Source organism: Argopecten irradians, unplaced genomic scaffold, assembly GCF_041381155.1.
Source record: "Argopecten irradians isolate NY unplaced genomic scaffold, Ai_NY scaffold_0424, whole genome shotgun sequence".
Taxonomy (NCBI): domain Eukaryota; kingdom Metazoa; phylum Mollusca; class Bivalvia; order Pectinida; family Pectinidae; genus Argopecten; species Argopecten irradians.
The window spans coordinates 24,217-42,099 of NW_027187891.1; the positions used below are offsets into that span (position 1 = coordinate 24,217).

At 34.3% G+C, this 17,883-nt stretch overlaps 1 protein-coding gene across 1 annotated transcript; it reads left to right on the top strand.

The window, feature by feature from the left end:
• The first annotated feature begins 1,030 nt into the window (after positions 1-1,030).
• LOC138312692 (uncharacterized) lies at positions 1,031-14,378 on the top strand. Its single transcript, XM_069253473.1, has 4 exons — positions 1,031-1,242; positions 4,415-4,713; positions 6,711-6,763; positions 7,300-14,378. The coding sequence occupies exons 2-4, from the start codon at positions 4,557-4,559 to the stop codon at positions 7,405-7,407; spliced, it is 318 nt and encodes a 105-aa protein (XP_069109574.1). The 5' UTR covers positions 1,031-1,242; positions 4,415-4,556; the 3' UTR covers positions 7,408-14,378.
• The last annotated feature ends 3,505 nt before the right edge of the window (positions 14,379-17,883 follow it).

Genomic DNA, 17,883 nt, shown 5'->3' on the forward strand with positions numbered 1-17,883 from the left:
ATTGGTCAAAAATGTGGAAGAGACAGGGAATTCCCTCTGTCTATTTATAGCCAGGTTACCAAATTTTCATCGGTCTCAGGTTGACATTGCATTTTGTGAAGACCTGTCCGAGCAGTCTAGACCAATCAGAAAACGACAAAATCCACAGTCATATAACAAAAGAAGTTGTTTAACCGTTTAACCCCCTATGACATTCAATGGCGGTCAAGGTCATTCATTTGAACTTCATCCCAGCACGTCATAGGCCAAATATCAGGTCTCTAGGCCTATTAGTTATTCACAAGTGGTCTTTTCCAGATTTAAACCTATTTGACCCCTGTGACCTTGAATGGCGGTCAAGGTTATTTATCAGGTCTGTAGGCCTTTACCTTATTTACAAGAAGTCGTTTAAAATTTTTAGCGTATTTGACCCCATTGACCTTGAATGAAAGTCAAGGTAATTCCTTTGAACAAACGTGGTAGCCCTTCATCTCAGCATGTCACAGGCCCAATATCAGGTCTCTACATGTCTCTTAGTTATTCAAAAGAAAAAAAATTAATATTTTAGCCTATTTGACCACTGTGACATTGAACGAAGGTCAAGGTTATTCATTTGAACAAATTTGGAAGCCCTTTATCCCACCATATCACAGGCCTAATATCAGGTCTCTAAGCCTCTTTGCTATTCACAAGAAGTATTTTAAAGACTTAAGCCTATTTGGCCACTGTGACCTTGAGTGAAGGTCAAGTTCATTCATTTTAACAAACTTGATAGCCCTTCATCCCAGCATGCTTCAGGCCAAATATCAGTACAATGGGCCTTTTCGGTTATTAAGAAAAATTCGTTTGAAAAAATGTTTACGCACGGCGCACGGCACACGACGACGGACGATGCATGATGTCAATAGGTCCTCTTGACCCTTCGGGTCAGACCTAAAAACCTTTTATACATATATGCAGTCTTTTTAATGTCTTGCCATAAAAAACGTACTAGGCCCTACTTTGTCAATACAATTTTAACACTGGTAACGGCACTCGTGATCATCCTGTTACAGGTATGCTCACTTGTGGATTAAAATACCCCAAAACGACACTATAGATATAGTCAGTGTAACGAACACTGCTCTCATCAATTTCTTCACCATCGACAGGTTGGATACAATGCCGATGCTATGTGACAAGGACTCTTTTATGTCTATAACAAAGTTGTCAGCATCTGTGTTTGAGGGATCTACGAACATCTGATAAGTTTGAAGCTACAAGGTATGTTTAGGCTTAAATCTTACAACAAAACATGTGCAGTATATTATTAAAGTGACATAATGTTATTATAGAGAGTCAACCAACGATACACATCGTCTTCACTAGTTTATGTCTTTCATACAGAATCTATCTACACTTTTATAATTTGCAAAGTTCAAAGTCCATACACCTATCTGAAGGTCACGTTGATAGATCATGCATACCTGTATTTGTAAGTACAAAAATAGAACAGGTGCAATAATAATGTGTGTCTATATTTAGAAAACGGAAAAAATAACTTTTGCTTTGTGGTGTCTTAAACTGATGTTAAACTGCATGAAACTACAATAAATAAAACAGCATTTGAAGAAGACTTTATAGTAGCCTCATAAGTCACGGTTCAATAATTTTCTATGATAAAATCCTATCACATGATTATGTAGTTATATTTATGTGCCCACTATAATTTCACCCATATGCAATACCAGGAAAGATCTTTTGACTCTCTTCAAAATAATGTTATAAAATATCGTAGTAGTAATATTATGGCGTTGTGTGACAACACAATGACCCACACAAACCGCTCTTAATTTTTAAAATAAATTCTGTAATTTTAAATTTATGCATCTCTAACAGCTATTCGCTTATTGCTTTTAGTAAACTTATCATTACTTTCTTAAATATAGAAATATAGGTATATGAATGCATATTAACTGTTGATTTTCATAACGCGGGTCGTCTTATATTTTGAAATGAATAAACATTTTCATTGGTTACACAATTTGATGCTTAAAGTTCAGATTATCGATATCGATTGTCTGGTGTTATAATTACAATCCATAAACTTTAAAGTTGTCTTGGAAACTTTCTATTGACAGTCAATAAAGGATGATCTCTCCTGTATGCGATGTGTTGTGTGAGTAGTATATTCGTGTTGTGCTTCTCTGGAGTAGTGGATCTCATGCCGTTTTTATCACAGGGGGCCAACTCAATGAAAATGGATGTTGTCATACATTTTTTTGTATTTGGAGGATGGACTGATGAGTATATATGACAGTCATGTGATATTTTTTAAAAAATACGAGATTTGATTTTTTTTTTTAAAAATCGGGATATTTACTACTGTTTTATAGTAAATATCCCGATTTTTTTAATAATTTTTTCGAATCTCGTATTTTTTGAAAAAAATCACATGACTGTCATATATACTCATAATTCCATCCTCCAAATACAAAAAAAATGTATGACAACATCCATTTTCATTGAGTTGGCCCCCTGTGGTTTTTATAGGTACAGTAGACATGTTAGACATGTTATTCAGTAGGTAGACATGGTAGATATGTTATTCAGTAGGTAGACATGGTAGATATGTTATTCAGTAGGTAGACATGGTAGATATGTTATTCAGTAGGTAGACATGGTAGATATGTTATTCAGTAGGTAGACATGGTAGATATGTTATTCAGTAGGTAGACATGGTAGATATGTTATTCAGTAGGTAGACATGGTAGATATGTTATTCAGTAGGTAGACATGGTAGATATGTTATTCAGTAGGTAGACATGGTAGATATGTTATTCAGTAGGTAGACATGGTAGATATGTTATTCAGTAGGTAGACATGGTAGATATGTTATTCAGTAGGTAGACATGGTAGATATGTTATTCAGTAGGTAGACACAGTAGATATGTTATTCAGTAGGTAGACATGGTAGATATGTTATTCAGTAGGTAGACATGGTAGATATGTTATTCAGTAGGTAGACATGGTAGACATGTTATTCAGTAGGTAGACATGGTAGATATGTTATTCAGTAGGTAGATATGGTAGACATGTTATTCAGTAGGTAGACATGGTAGATATGTTATTCAGTAGGTAGACATGGTAGACATGTTATTCAGTAGGTAGACATGGTAGACATGTTATTCAGTAGGTAGACATGGTAGACATGTTATTCAGTAGGTAGACATGACAGACATGTTATTCAGTAGGTATACATGGTAGACATGTTATTCAGTAGGTAGACATGTTATTCAGTAGGTAGACATGGTAGATATGTTATTCAGTAGGTAGACATGGCAGACATGTTATTCAGTAGGTAGACATGGTAGACATGTTATTCAGTTGGTAGACATGGTAGATATGTTATTCAGTAGGTAGACATGGCAGACATGTTATTCAGTAGGTAGACATGGTAGACATGTTATTCAGTAGGTAGACATGGTAGACATGTTATTCAGTAGGTAGACATGTTATTCAGTAGGTAGACATGGTAGATATGTTATTCAGTAGGTAGATATGGTAGACATGTTATTCAGTAGGTAGACATGGCAGACATGTTATTCAGTAGGTAGATATGGTAGACATGTTATTCAGTAGGTAGACATGTTATTCAGTAGGTAGACATGTTATTCAGTAGGTAGACATGTTATTCAGTAGGTAGACATGTTATTCAGTAGGTAGACATGGTAGACATGTTATTCAGTAGGTAGACATGTTATTCAGTAGGTAGACATGTTATTCAGTAGGTAGACATGTTAGATATGTTATTCAGTAGGTAGACATGTTATTCAGTAGGTAGACATGTTATTCAGTAGGTAGACATGTTATTCAGTAGGTAGACATGGTAGATATGTTATTCAGTAGGTAGACATGGCAGACATGTTATTCAGTAGGTAGACATGGTAGACATGTTATTCAGTAGGTAGACATGGTAGATATGTTATTCAGTAGGTAGACATGGTAGATATGTTATTCAGTAGGTAGACATGTTATTCAGTAGGTAGACATGGTAGACATGTTATTCAGTAGGTAGACATGTTAGATATGTTATTCAGTAGATAGACATAGTAGATATGTTATTCAGTAGGTAGACATGTTAGATATGTTATTCAGTAGGTAGACATGTTATTCAGTAGGTAGACATGTTATTCAGTAGGTAGACATTGAAGATATGTTATTCAGTAGGTAGACATGGTAGACATGTTATTCAGTAGGTAGACATGGCAGACATGTTATTCAGTAGGTAGACATGGCAGACATGTTATTCAGTAGGTAGACATTGAAGATATGTTATTCAGTAGGTAGACATGGTAGACATGTAATTCAGTAGGTAGATATGTTATCAGTCTTACTAACTAATATTTACCCATAATCGTGATAAGTTATCACTTACTTGCTTGTATATCTGCAGACAGTAAAAGCTATCCAGGAAGACCGACTGAATACCGATTGGGCGCCATATACATGTACTATTGCTAGCTCATTACCAGTTCTATCGATCGCGTGTACTGTAAGTTTGAATACCCAAGAAAAAGAATCGACACAGGACCTCTATGGAGACACCTGCCTGTTCGCCTACCAAGAAATCTCGCTTTCCCGCGGTTGCTGAAACCGAGCATCCTAGGACACAAAGACCAAGAGAAGCAAGGGAATTGAAACGTACATGGAACCAAGCACAAGGATACCCAGACACTTATAATCACAATCAAGGTAACTACATAATTAGCCATAACCTGTACACACTATCATCACGTATTTCTCCCAATCCATTTACATTTACATTGGGCCAACCATTTTGTTGTTTATTTGGCCCTAATGTGGATTGTTGTATGTATTGGCTTAACCATTATACAAAACCTCACGTAATCTTTGATGAATTTGACTTCACAACTTCGTTTCGCTTCTAGTTCTACGGTCACCATTTGATTAATATGATTTTGACCAGATTTAATCAGTATGCCACTCGCCTCCTCTATTATATCTTAGGAGTAACCAAACTATATTATACGCGGCGAAAAGACGAAAAGTTAAACACGTAAAGACGAAAGTGATACACGCTAATTAGCGACTTTGATTCTAGTCTTTTCGTCCGCAAAAAATCTTGCCTTTTTCTCTTTTCGTCTTTTCGCCCCGAAAAGACGAAAATTAACAAACTTTAATTTTCGTCTTTTCGCCCCGAAAAGACGAAAATTAACAAACCTTAATTTTCGTCTTTTCGTCTTCCGTTACCGTGGAAACTTAGTCAAAATACCAAATTACTCTTTCTTGTGTTTCAAAGCTATAACTCCAAAACCGTTCAACGCAGCTCCTTGAAACTTTCTGTATACAACAAACAAGTGCCCTATTTGTGCCTTTTGTTATTGCGGACCTTCCATTTTTTAAATAAAAAAATGTTTTCGTTACCTTTGAGATACCTTAATACTGTTTCCTTTTATTTCTGGACTATAACGCCAAAACCGTGCAAAGTAGATCCATGAAACTTTCTGAAGATATCAGACAAGTGCCCTTGTTGTGCCTTTTGCTTTTCCATGTTAGGTGTTTTTTCTGTTACCATGGAAACAAAGTTAAAAATATCAAATTACTGTTTCTTTTTGTGTCCGGACTATAACTGCAAAACCGTTCAATGCAGCTCAATGAGAATTTCTGTATATATCAGATTACTGGCTCTTGTTACCTGCTGTTTTTTTTTAGCTCACCTGGTCGTAAGGACCAAGGTGAGCTTATGCCATACCGTGGCGTCCGTCGTCCGTCCGTCCGTCCGTCAACAATCGACTTCTTCTCCATAACCGCTGGTCGGAATTCAACAAAATTTGACTGGTAGCATCCTTATGGGTTACTGACTGAAAATTGTACAAATAATGGGGCTGATCCCCCAGGGGCCTGAGGGGCGGGGCCAAAAGGGGTCAATTTGGCTATTTCCATATAAACGACTTCTTCTCTGAAATTAAGCATGGGATAGCATCTATACTGCAGTGATAGCATTCTTATAGGGTGGGGATTCAAAATTGTACAAACGATTGGGCTGACTCCCAAGGGGCAAAAGGGGTCAATTTGGCTGTTTCCATATAAACGACTTCTTCTCTGAAACTAAGCATGGGATAGCACTCATAATGCAATAGTACCATCCTTGTAGGGTGGGGATTCGAACTTGTACAAATGATGGGGCTGCCCCCCTCCCCCCGAGGGCCTGAGGGGCGGGGTCAAAAGGGGTCAATTTATAAATTACTTCCTCTCTGAAACTATGTATTGGCTAGCATATTCGTATGGTATCTATAGCATCATTATATGGTTGGGATTCAAAATTAAACAAATCATGGAGTCAATTTTGCTATTTTATCTTATTGTAAGAGTCTTTGTGATTTTTGAATCACTAAATTACAGAATTAACCCCCCCCCCAAAAAAAAAAAAAAAAAACCAACAAAAAAAACAAAAAAACAGGTGAGCGATACAGGCCCTCTGGGCCTCTTGTTTAATCTTACAATACTCACATACATTTAAAGTTATACTTGAATAATTGTTACTTTGACCTTAATGTATTTGGGGTTTTTATACCAACTGCTGGGCGCGGGGGATAATGCCACGCATTGCGGCTGCTTGTTCAGTTTCGATTAGTTTACAACTTTATTAGATTTTTTGCATATAATTCATTATTATGTCCTTAAAAGATTTTCCTCGAATTGGAGTCGGGTTTTGGTATTTTTTACAGGGAAAAGGAGCACATTTAAACAAACCACGAAAGAAGTAACCTCACCGTCAGACGTAAGTTATACCACAACAGTCACAACACGACCTTGTGTCGAAGTCTGATATCATAAAATATACAGCAAGGTGTTTAAAAACGATTGTCCGTATTATTTGCTTAATGAGATCAAATTTCATAAACATAGGGACAAAAATTGTAGATCATTTACACATGCAGTTCATTAGCTGTACACATTTCCGATCCGGTCTCATATGGACATTGTCAATAATTTAATTGAATATCTCATTATGATGGCAAAATATTGAAACATTGATATTAATATGATAAAACACATTTCTGTTACATTTCTTCCTGAAAATTCGCTTCCGTTGCAGTTTCATCGTTAGAATAATTATTTTACCACGGTGATGTAAAAAAAGGGATCCTAAGTGTAAATTAGAAATACCAATGTATAGGATTTTCTAATAGATAACCTTCCGAAAAAAATGCCGATATTTAATGGGCGACACCTACGTACCTAACATTTTGATCATGTGCCATACCTACGTACACGTACTAGGCCTTTTATCATGTTTGTTACTGTATATTGTAGGGCGGAGAACAAGGTGGACAAGGCCATAATGAAGGTCAATCAAGGTACGAATATTGTGATTACAATCAAGGAACACATGCGACCTCATCCTCATTAAGACCAGCATAAACAATCACCCCAGCTGTGGCAAAATATTCAGAATTTGATTGGTCAAGGGGTAAGACATATCTTTTTATTGGGAAGATACCTAGTATAAAGGTTTCTGATGTGGAACAAAACTTATGGCTTGGCATCACCCATCCTAGATACTCCAGTGTTACTATCACTGACGTTATATACACTCCTGGGTCTTACAATAATAAAATTGGAGGCAATTGAAGAAAAAAAGTGACGAATCACACGCCTGCAAAGACACTTTTTTCTTTTACAGAGAGAGCGACGCCCAACTTGAAAGCCGCACAGTCAATCACAGTGTACCGTTATTCGATTATTTTGGTGAACCAAATTACCCATGTCTTCTGTTGCCTTACGTTTTGGTACGACATAATGTAGATGGATATAACGTCAGTAATAGTAACACCTGTAGCATCGAGGATGGCCATCACCTCGCCAAATACATTTTTTTTCATGAACCCAATACATTTGCGTATCCCCCCTGTGAATCACATTTTGTTATAAAAGCTTTCTTTCTCCAAATATGTTATTCATTTTGTTATGCTGCTGAAACACAAATATGTGCGTGTTCCGTAGTAATATTGTACTCCGTTTATAGCTGTGTTCATGTATTACTTGTTAATGATATTGTGTATGTGATTCACATTGTAATATTTGTATACGATATCACAAGCTGGATCTCGGATTTTTTCTCGCATATTACATTATATATTTTACTGTGACGTTCGGGTAAATTATACATACAAAGGCAAAATTTTATCAAAACTGTTATTAAGATATTTTGTCAATTAAGTATTATTTGAATACTATTTTCTATTATTATTGTATACTTTGAAGCTTTAATAATTAATAGTCAGCGATTAGTTTTGATTTTTGTCCTCAATCTGTTGTCTCGAAAGACATTTGAAATGGTTTAAAGCGTTTCAAAATTAGAAACTTACAGTTTTGATCAATGAAAAGCATTATTTTTACCTGAAAACTACATTGATTCGGTTCAGAAGTTTTTAAAGTATATCTCCTGAAGCATTACAAAGTCCTGCTCAACCGATATAATTTGTGTATAGACCATCCATTTCTCCAACCTTTTGTTTATGATTGTGTTATCGATAGTCACTTTAACATTTTTTATAAAATCCAAAAGCTTTCGTGGTGTCGAACTTAAAAATCGAACCAATACAAAACATTATGCAAAAACAGCACTAATTCAATAATTCTTTACAGTCGTGAGATTTGCGTGTTAGTTAGGGAACTGAATAACGTAAACGCAGCGATACGTTGATTTACCTTCGAGATTCAGGCTCATGATTGCCATATGTGGTAATTCTTTAAATCCTCCTGACATTTTGTCTCAAACTATCTAGATCGAGTTATCGTAACGGCTTTTTTTTTAAATAGTTGGATTGTCTATCTATTGACATACAGTTATTGTTTGACCTCCTAATGCACCAACATAACTAAACAAAACATGCATAAGATGTATAGGTACATTTTGTAAAATACACGAAGAAAATTTCATGGATGCATAAGTGGAAATGAAATGTAGTAAATACATCCATAAACTCAATGCATCAACCCCTGGTTTGTAAAATACATTTGTATGCTAAAAATCGATTATGCATTTGGTACCTGTCGTTTTCTGTTTTTTATGGTGTGAAATTAAGTGTTAATTTAATGTATTTGGATACGTTGATGTAGGAGAGGGACAAACAAACATAACGTATATAATGGTTGTCGTGCACAAAAATTACAATGAAACTTACCATGTGATACATGATAACGTTTGTGCGGGACTTTTGTTTCTAATGGTGATGGAATGATGCTTAAAGGCTATATCCTGCGCTAACGTCATTTCAGCGCCATCACCACTAGATATACTAGTATATTTATGGGGTATCACATGGTACATGAAAGCATTTCATTTATGTAACAGTTACTATGTTTTGATTACAGGTTCACTGGTTTTTTTTTTACTATTTTGATCATTGTTTTGTTATCGATACTTTTTTTAAAGACAACGTCCTTTTTGTGGTAGTTTTTTAGTCACATAAGTTTTTTATGTACATGTAATGATGACTGATTGAGGCATTTTATAAAAATACCGGTGGTGTAGCGTGTCAATCATGTTCTTACTGGTCTACGATAGATAACTCTTATTACATTGGAGTAAACGTACATCGTAGGATCTAGATTATAATCACATAACACATTGACGTATTAGTGGTTTGGGTTGAACTAAAGATGAGAGTTTTTGAAGAGAAGATTATGACGACTGACTCCATTCAGAAATATATACCTTTCTTCTCATTGTGACATGTCGTTTAAATGCCTACTGTGTACTATTCTAAAATAGAATATGAAACCAAGAACAATATAGTAAAAATTCTATGGATGACTTAAGAGATGTTGAAATTACAACACAAAACAAATGCTTAATCTGTGTTAACGGTGAAGGTTCATTTCGCTGTTTTGCTGTCTGGTGCAGTGATAAGGTAATATTTTATAAAATAATGACAGCGGGAAACTTTCAGACGACCCGTTATGAAAATTAACATTTAATTTTTTTAATTGAATTGTTCAGAAGGTGACGTTAAATTTAATATTAACGTTAAGTTAATAATTTTTGCGACTCCATAAAATTATCAATCTCGTTTTACATTCCCATTTTAAAAATATAAAGCCGTTTCGGAAAGGTAGAGGCCATATAAGTGCACCTTGAGTTTCAGGTATAATTTTATGAGCGAGAATTTTTACTTGCCTCTGAAAAATACAGATGATAATTATCTCCAATTTTTGTTCGACTGTGTAGTAAGGGAAATAAGTAAAAAAAAAATAAGGGAAAAACAATTAAATGTAATTTATAATTTCTTAACACTAACTATTTTCAAGCTTTGTCACAGGATTTTGATATTATCAGGTCTTCCTGTAATGTTGACGGATATTAATTTGAACCCTTGGCATTTATACCATGAGTCTTGTATGTTCACCCTTAGTCTGTGTGGGGCTGGTTTAATTATTCTGTGATATTTGGATTTCGTCACTAAAACATAAATTGATTCCGGATAAATTACTTTGCTGATTTTCTTTCTTTGTAAATATTAACAGACGTTAATGTATTATATGAAAATGAAATTAATGCATTTTTAGCTCGCCTATTCGAAGAATAGGGGGAGCTAATGTTGTCACCCCGGTGTCGGCGTCGGCGTCGGCGTCGGCGTCGGCGTCGGCGTCAGCGTTGCCGTCCCCTTTCACGTTAAAGTTTTTGAGCAAGTTTCTTTTTCGTCAATTGTTTAAGCTTAAGTCATCATAAATGTTTATGATTTTATTTTCCTAATGTGTATGGATGCTGAACGTGATAATACAACCGATTTGGGGCCCTTTAGGTTTTTTTGAGTCTGTTAATTTGTCATATTTCCATGTTAAAGTTTTTGAGCAAGTTTCTATTTTGTCTATTGTTTAAGCTTAAGTCATCATAAATGTTTATGATTTTATTTTCCTAATGTGTATGGATGCTGAACGTGATAATACAACCAATTTTAGGCCCTTTAGGGTTTTTTTTTTTTTGAGTCTGTTAATTTGTCATATTTCCATGTTAAAGTTTTTGAGCAAGTTTCTATTTTGTCTATTGTTTAAGCTTAAGTCATCATAAATGTTTATGATTTTATTTCCCTAATGTGTATGGATGCTGAACGTGATAATACAACCAATTTGGGGCCCTTTAGGGGGTTTTTGAGTCTGTTAATTTGTCATATTTCTATGTTAAAGTTTTTGAGCAAGTTTCTATTTTGTCTATTGTTTAAGCTTAAGTCATAATAAATGTTTATGATTTTATTTTCCTAATGTGTATGGATGATGAACGTGAACCAATTTGGGGCCCTTAAGGGTTTTTTTGAGTCTGTTAATTTGTCATATTTCCATGTTTAAATAGTAAATACTTGAACATCAACTTCTTCTGATAGGCGAGCTTTGCTGTTCTCCAACAGCTCTTGTTACTAATGCAATATATTTTTTTTCTGTTTATCGTTTGATTTGACTGTTTGTGAAATTTTGCTTCGATTTCATAATCCAACATTGCTTTGTTAAAGCTTTGATTTGTAATATACATGTAGGCATGGTCTAGCTATATACCGTAGATGATTTTCCATAGACGCCTTATCTAGATAGTTCAATACTCTTATTGACATTCTTTATTCATTTTGGGAGGTTGATGTGAAAAAAGTATTAACTTTAAACCACAAAACGGTTTAATATATTTGTTATTTAACACTGGTAGTGCCAAAAAGGTTAACTATGAGAGAGAGCTTGATTTTGACAGCGATCAATTGACGTTAAGACAGTGGTGACCCTTTTATGGACTCCTTTGATTGTCATTTATTCCTTTATAGACACCATTTTAGCCTAGTAACTTACATGTATGTAGTGATGACAATACAATATACTGGTTTGAAAGTCATTGTGACGGCATTCGATATTCAATTTTTGTTTGTTTGACAATTTAGTCTGATTTGCAAGACAGCTAGATCACACATCCTTTTTTTTTTTTCATTTTTTGTTGCCATACTGGTTAAATATCTTATGCTTATCGCTTGCTTGACTATACTATATACATGTATGTCGCACTCTTATTTAAAGTGAACAGTCGGGCAAGGATGGCTATAGTCGGTAAAAATGGTGTGAATGTATCCGGTATAATTTCTTATGAAATAGAAAAATAAAATCTCTCGTCAAAATCTGTCTGCGTACGAAGAAATTGTAGTATGGACATTTTTAAAACGTCCTCCCGGCTCACTATGTCCGTGGTTACATTTCCGCGCAGCCTCGCTTTCAATGCTTTCAAACTTTTCTTTACTTTTATGGTCAGAACTGGGAAACTAAGCAGAACTTGACCGTCGTATTAATATGTGAGAACTTTTGGAAGGCCAATGAACGCATTTAGACTGGTTTTCTTTTGCCCGACTATTCACTTTAACGTTTTAATAGTCATAATAGTTGATTTGATGTGAAATGAATTCAGTTGATATTTCTTATATTTTTTTTTGACATTTTTATTATCATTTAAATGGTTTAGATAATAAACCATATTGTGTATCGTGTAGTTTGATTTGATTGAAATGTGTACTTTTTTATCCTTTTGTTCAGTTTCTTCATACAAATGAAGGTTCTGATACGTATTTATAAGTAAGCTTATTTTAAAAATTCCAATACATTATACGAATGCTAACATGCGAATGATGCTAATGAAACTTGTTGACATAAAAAGGAGATTTTCTTTTAGAGACATGCTTAAATGATAAACAGATTTTTACAATGATATCGCCCAAAAATGTGTTAAAACCACAAAGCTACGATGCTTACTAATATTAAAGAGTTATCTTTCTTGCACTACCACCAAAACGAATACATATCTAATTTTGTGTCCTCAACTGCTTAAAAAATAGCAAAATTGCTAATGAAAAGGGTGCATCTGGATTAAATATTTTTTCTATTATTTCGAAGTTGTGACGGATTTCATATTTTGGTCACAGAATGTAGATTTTTTTTATTATCGACTTTACTATGCAATACCTTACATGTAAATTTACAAAATAGAGCAAAGAGAGAGACGTGACAAAAATGAGCTACGCTTAGGACTTGTACATTCTTTTGGTAGTTATAACGAAATGATGATCAGTTAATAGTAAATGCACAACAGCTCACATTGTTCATTACAAAGTGCCTCTTTAACGACAGATTTTATTAGCACCAATATCGTAATTAATCTGCAGAATTTGTACTTTTGGTTATTGAAATAAAACTTTTCTCTCTTTCGAGTTGCTCCTTTTTAAGCTATAAATAGATTATATTTTGTATATACATGTTATGTACCTAAAGAGATTGATTGATGTCTCATCAACTTCTATCGTCGATCCTAAAGACCCCCGTTGAAAACATTGTGCATGTGCATGATGAGATGTACGTTTTATGAACGACTGCTTTTGATATTTGTCTGTGTCTCCTTGTGTTACCGGGCCTTCTCTGAACGGAAGCATGCTGTACATAGCATCCTAACCGTTCGCAGTATTTGTATGACAAGAAGACACAGTTCGAACGATCAACACAATAACTACTATGAGGCGATTCCTGATCGAAGGATGTGATAACGGACGCTAACTATTCCCGAACGTGTTATATTTTTCCACAATTATCATGCAAATATACAAATTCGACAAAACATAATCACAGATACCGACCCATGTATTTCGAACTGATATGTAAGTTTCTGTCCATGTTATTGAACTGATACTTCTGGGATGAAACATGATAATATTGAATCATCAATGTTGATATATTCCATCAGTTTCCGTCGCCATTGTTCTTGGTTCACAGAAGATACGCCGTGTTTGGGTGTGGCTTTGTGATACACGTGGGAACAACTCACTAGTAATTGAACAAAGACGTTCACTGTGAACATCAAATAAGCCTTTCGTCTGTTTCCAAACCTTTTTACCACTTGTAAAAAAAGTCATGATTTGAACAAACAAATGCTTTAAAGGAAAATACCATGTAGTACGGTCTTGCAAAAACGGAAATGAAGTTGTCAAAGTGTCAGTCTCGTTTTTTGCGAGATTTGCCTTATCCGTCACCGAAATGAGATGGGATACTCTGATCAAACGCGTCAACGTGTCCGCGTGGAAGAGGAAGGTTTGAAATTCGGTTCATCAAAGAGTGATGGGAGGAGAGGACCATGGCGGGGGTCTAAGACAAACAGAAATCAGCTTAGGTTTACCGAACAACTGAGTAGCGTGATACGCTTCATATAAACCAGGGCATTGTTTTGTATCGTTGTGACTCGTATTGATTATTTACTGTCTAAAAAATCGATAACCACTTTATATGACAAATTATACAACTGTTAAATATTAATTACCAAAATCACGAAGCTTATCAGTTTTAGTTTATCATACCAAATACATTGAATTTTAACACAAAAACACTTAAATTTGACAATGTTTTACTAAAATAGTATACTTTTTGTAATAACAATTAATATAAAAACAATGAATTTCGTTGATATTTTTACTTACAATCACGATTGATATCTAGTGACTTCGCTCGTATAAATATGACATGGAATGAGTACTGTTGACGTGAAGTCACGATTCTAGAACGAAATGACAAAACACTTGTCAGTTGGACATACATTGCATTTTATTCAATTTTAAAAATTAGAAATATAGTAATATGATAAGTATCTTACCCTGTGTTCGCTTCAGATATTTCGTTCAACTTGTGTCGGACTCTCAGATTTTGATCTTCAATGCTGTCAACAATAAACAACTAAAAATAATTATATTTGTTATTAAATTCTTAACTATCATTGAAATATATCTTAATCAGATTTGATCGAATATTTACATCAAATCGAGTTAATTGTGTGCATCCTCAAGTATTGGTTGGTGTATCAACACGAAATGATGCTCGATTCGTGTATACCATACATTGTAATGTAATGGGGGTGTTTATAATCCTGTATTTCTCAAACTTATAAACATGGCCCACTCGACAACGGTGTTGTATGTATTATGATATCAATATTTACATCCCGGAGGGTTATAATGTGTCGAATGAAGAGGCATCATATATTATTATATTTCAGCGATGAAAGATAATCAAATATATCTCTATTGCTATACCTTCAAGATATGGCTTGTGGTTCCGTTTTTGGTTGCTGTATTACATTTAAGAGCCGATATGACCTAGATTTGTACGTAGCTGTGACCTAGCTATAACAGTATGTGCCTATGTGACCTAGAGTTGTTACGTGTGTCGCTGTGACCCAGATTTGAATAGCGAGTACTTAATGTATATAATTAGCGGGTGTTCTTTATGAAGACGCCTTCTCTACCGGATAACCTTATAATTAACACGATTCACGGTAGAACATTGCATTTGTAAATTTATATTTGCAACAGCTTAATCGGTATTCAGCAAAGAGACTTTGTCACGGAGAGCAGTTTTGCGACAAAAAAGAAGCAAAGGTGATCGAATGATAACAAATATCTATGTAACTAAGTAAAATTTCAGGTAAATCCGAATTTTAAAATAAATAAAGTTATTAAAAGTGATTGTTGTTAAAAATGAAATTTTAGTATATATCATACGTACTTGTAAACATATTTCATACTCAACTATGTATTTGACAATACAATTGGTTAATGAACTGTATTGCTGGATTTTCAGCATATAGGAAGTAACTTAAAATTCCGATCGTGTTTATCGAGCTATTAAAATATTGGATGGTATGGTAACACATCCGGTTACTACCTAGTGATGGACGCATACTTCCGGTACAAGATTTCATTGTCAGACAGTGACCTTGACCCCAGGTAATTTGTCGTACTTTTAAACATCACCATACAAACCACAGGCATGTAAAACTCTTGTGTTGAAGACGTTCATCCATTGTTCAATTAAGATTCCAAACCAACGTACCAGAACTGTTTCGTTTGTAGTTTATAAAACATTAATAAAGCAGTTGTATTATCAGATGTATATCCAAAATAATTATTGAAGGTGTTGTTACAGGTTGTTGATAAATATATAAATATATCATCGATCTAATGTCACGAACTTATTGATGGCTAATGTGTTCTTATTATATCAGGAACTGTAGTATTCGTAACTTGTAATCTTTTCGGTTGTTATGAACATGTAATAGGAATAATATATATGTATATATAAGTATAAATGCGCTTTTGATTGAGTGACTATATAATCTTGAGTCGCATAAATTAACATTCCCTAGATGAATCAGACGTTGTCATAACTAATTTGTTTTGTTATTAAATGGAATATCCACCATTTGATTGGTTTTTTTTATCTTTCTTCGATAAAAATTTAAAAAAAAATAATAATAGAAAATTTGGAGTAGATATTAGGGCTGTGGATTGTCTAACATGTGGCGATCCGATCCGATCCACGATTCGAGGTTGACGATTCACAGATCGGACCACGAATCACCAGTTAGATACAAGCAAAAGATTCAATTGAAGTCGAAACTGTTTTTATTGATAAATCAATAATGCTCTTATATATTGATAAATGTTTGATTGATAATAAAACCATTTTTAGCAATTTTACATTCCTTATCACTAAGCAATAGAGTTACAGGTGAAGTACAGCAGGATTCAGTCACTGTTACTGTAAAAATAATCAAATCATTTGAATTTTGAAATGACGTCATCTCAAAAATACTACTGCACATCAATTACGGCATGAAATCATCATGGTAAGGCATAAATAACCATATGAAAATATTTTCACTGTTACTTTTATTTTGATCAAATACAGAATAAACATTGAGATTAAGAAAAAAATGTTTAAATCTGTAAGAGCAGTTACAATTCAATTTGGTTCTAGGCCTATAGTTTTTATTTTTAATCAAGTAATTTATGATTTTGCTCATAATTAGCCTACCTTTCGATTTTGACATGGGGTTCACATCTACATACTCAGTAGCCTAATGTAAATATATTCGTATTTTTACATATTTCCGACCCGTAATGAAAACGAAATCAATTATCATCTTTTACATCTCTAGAATTCAATAATTATGTTTTATCATTATTATTTTATGAAGAATTCACAACACTGCATCGAAGCGTGGATACGAAAATAACATGTTGCTAGCTTTACTTCACGCAGCTCTTGTGTACTTCCGGTCTACTTCAAAGTGAAAACATCGATGATATTCAGATTTTAATGTACATTCCTTCACATTTTTGAGCTATGACAGCATTAAAGAAGTTTTTTTTTTTTTTTGCTTTTGAAAGATCGCGATCCACAAATATCAGGAGTAACGAATACTCGTATCCGATCTTTCTCAATAATTCGTGAATACTCAAGTACTCGGATACTAGATTTTTATTTTTTACTAGATATGATAGGACCAGTAATTGGCCTTAATTTTTCAGGCCGAAAAAAATTAACTCTGATCCCCATCAATTTCATATCAATAAATACTCTCATACTTGCCATTCATCAAAACACATTTCATCAAATTGATGATTTTCCTCTTCTCGCCAAATTTTGCTAGAAATTCATCATCTTTAGGTTAGAAAAGGCTTGAAATGGATTTGGCCGCCACCTTGGAGCAACTTTACATTTTGCATGGATATGCGTAAATACACGATACACAACGTGTGAAAATCTCTTTCTGCTCCACGAAGGCGGCCACATTCATTTTTAGAGAAAACCACTCAAAAAGTATGATTTTTCAAGGATTTTTGTGAAAAATGGCGGGAAACTGCATGTTGATGACGTCATAGTGAACATAATTGGCACATGCGAGATATTTTCGAGATGTAATGTGTTAGCAAATGTATTCAGCTGTTATATGGCAAAATATGTTGTTCTTTACTAGAGAATTAATTTTGAGGCCATATTCGAGTCTTAACGTACCTTCTCCTTTCTATGACATCATATCATACTTCA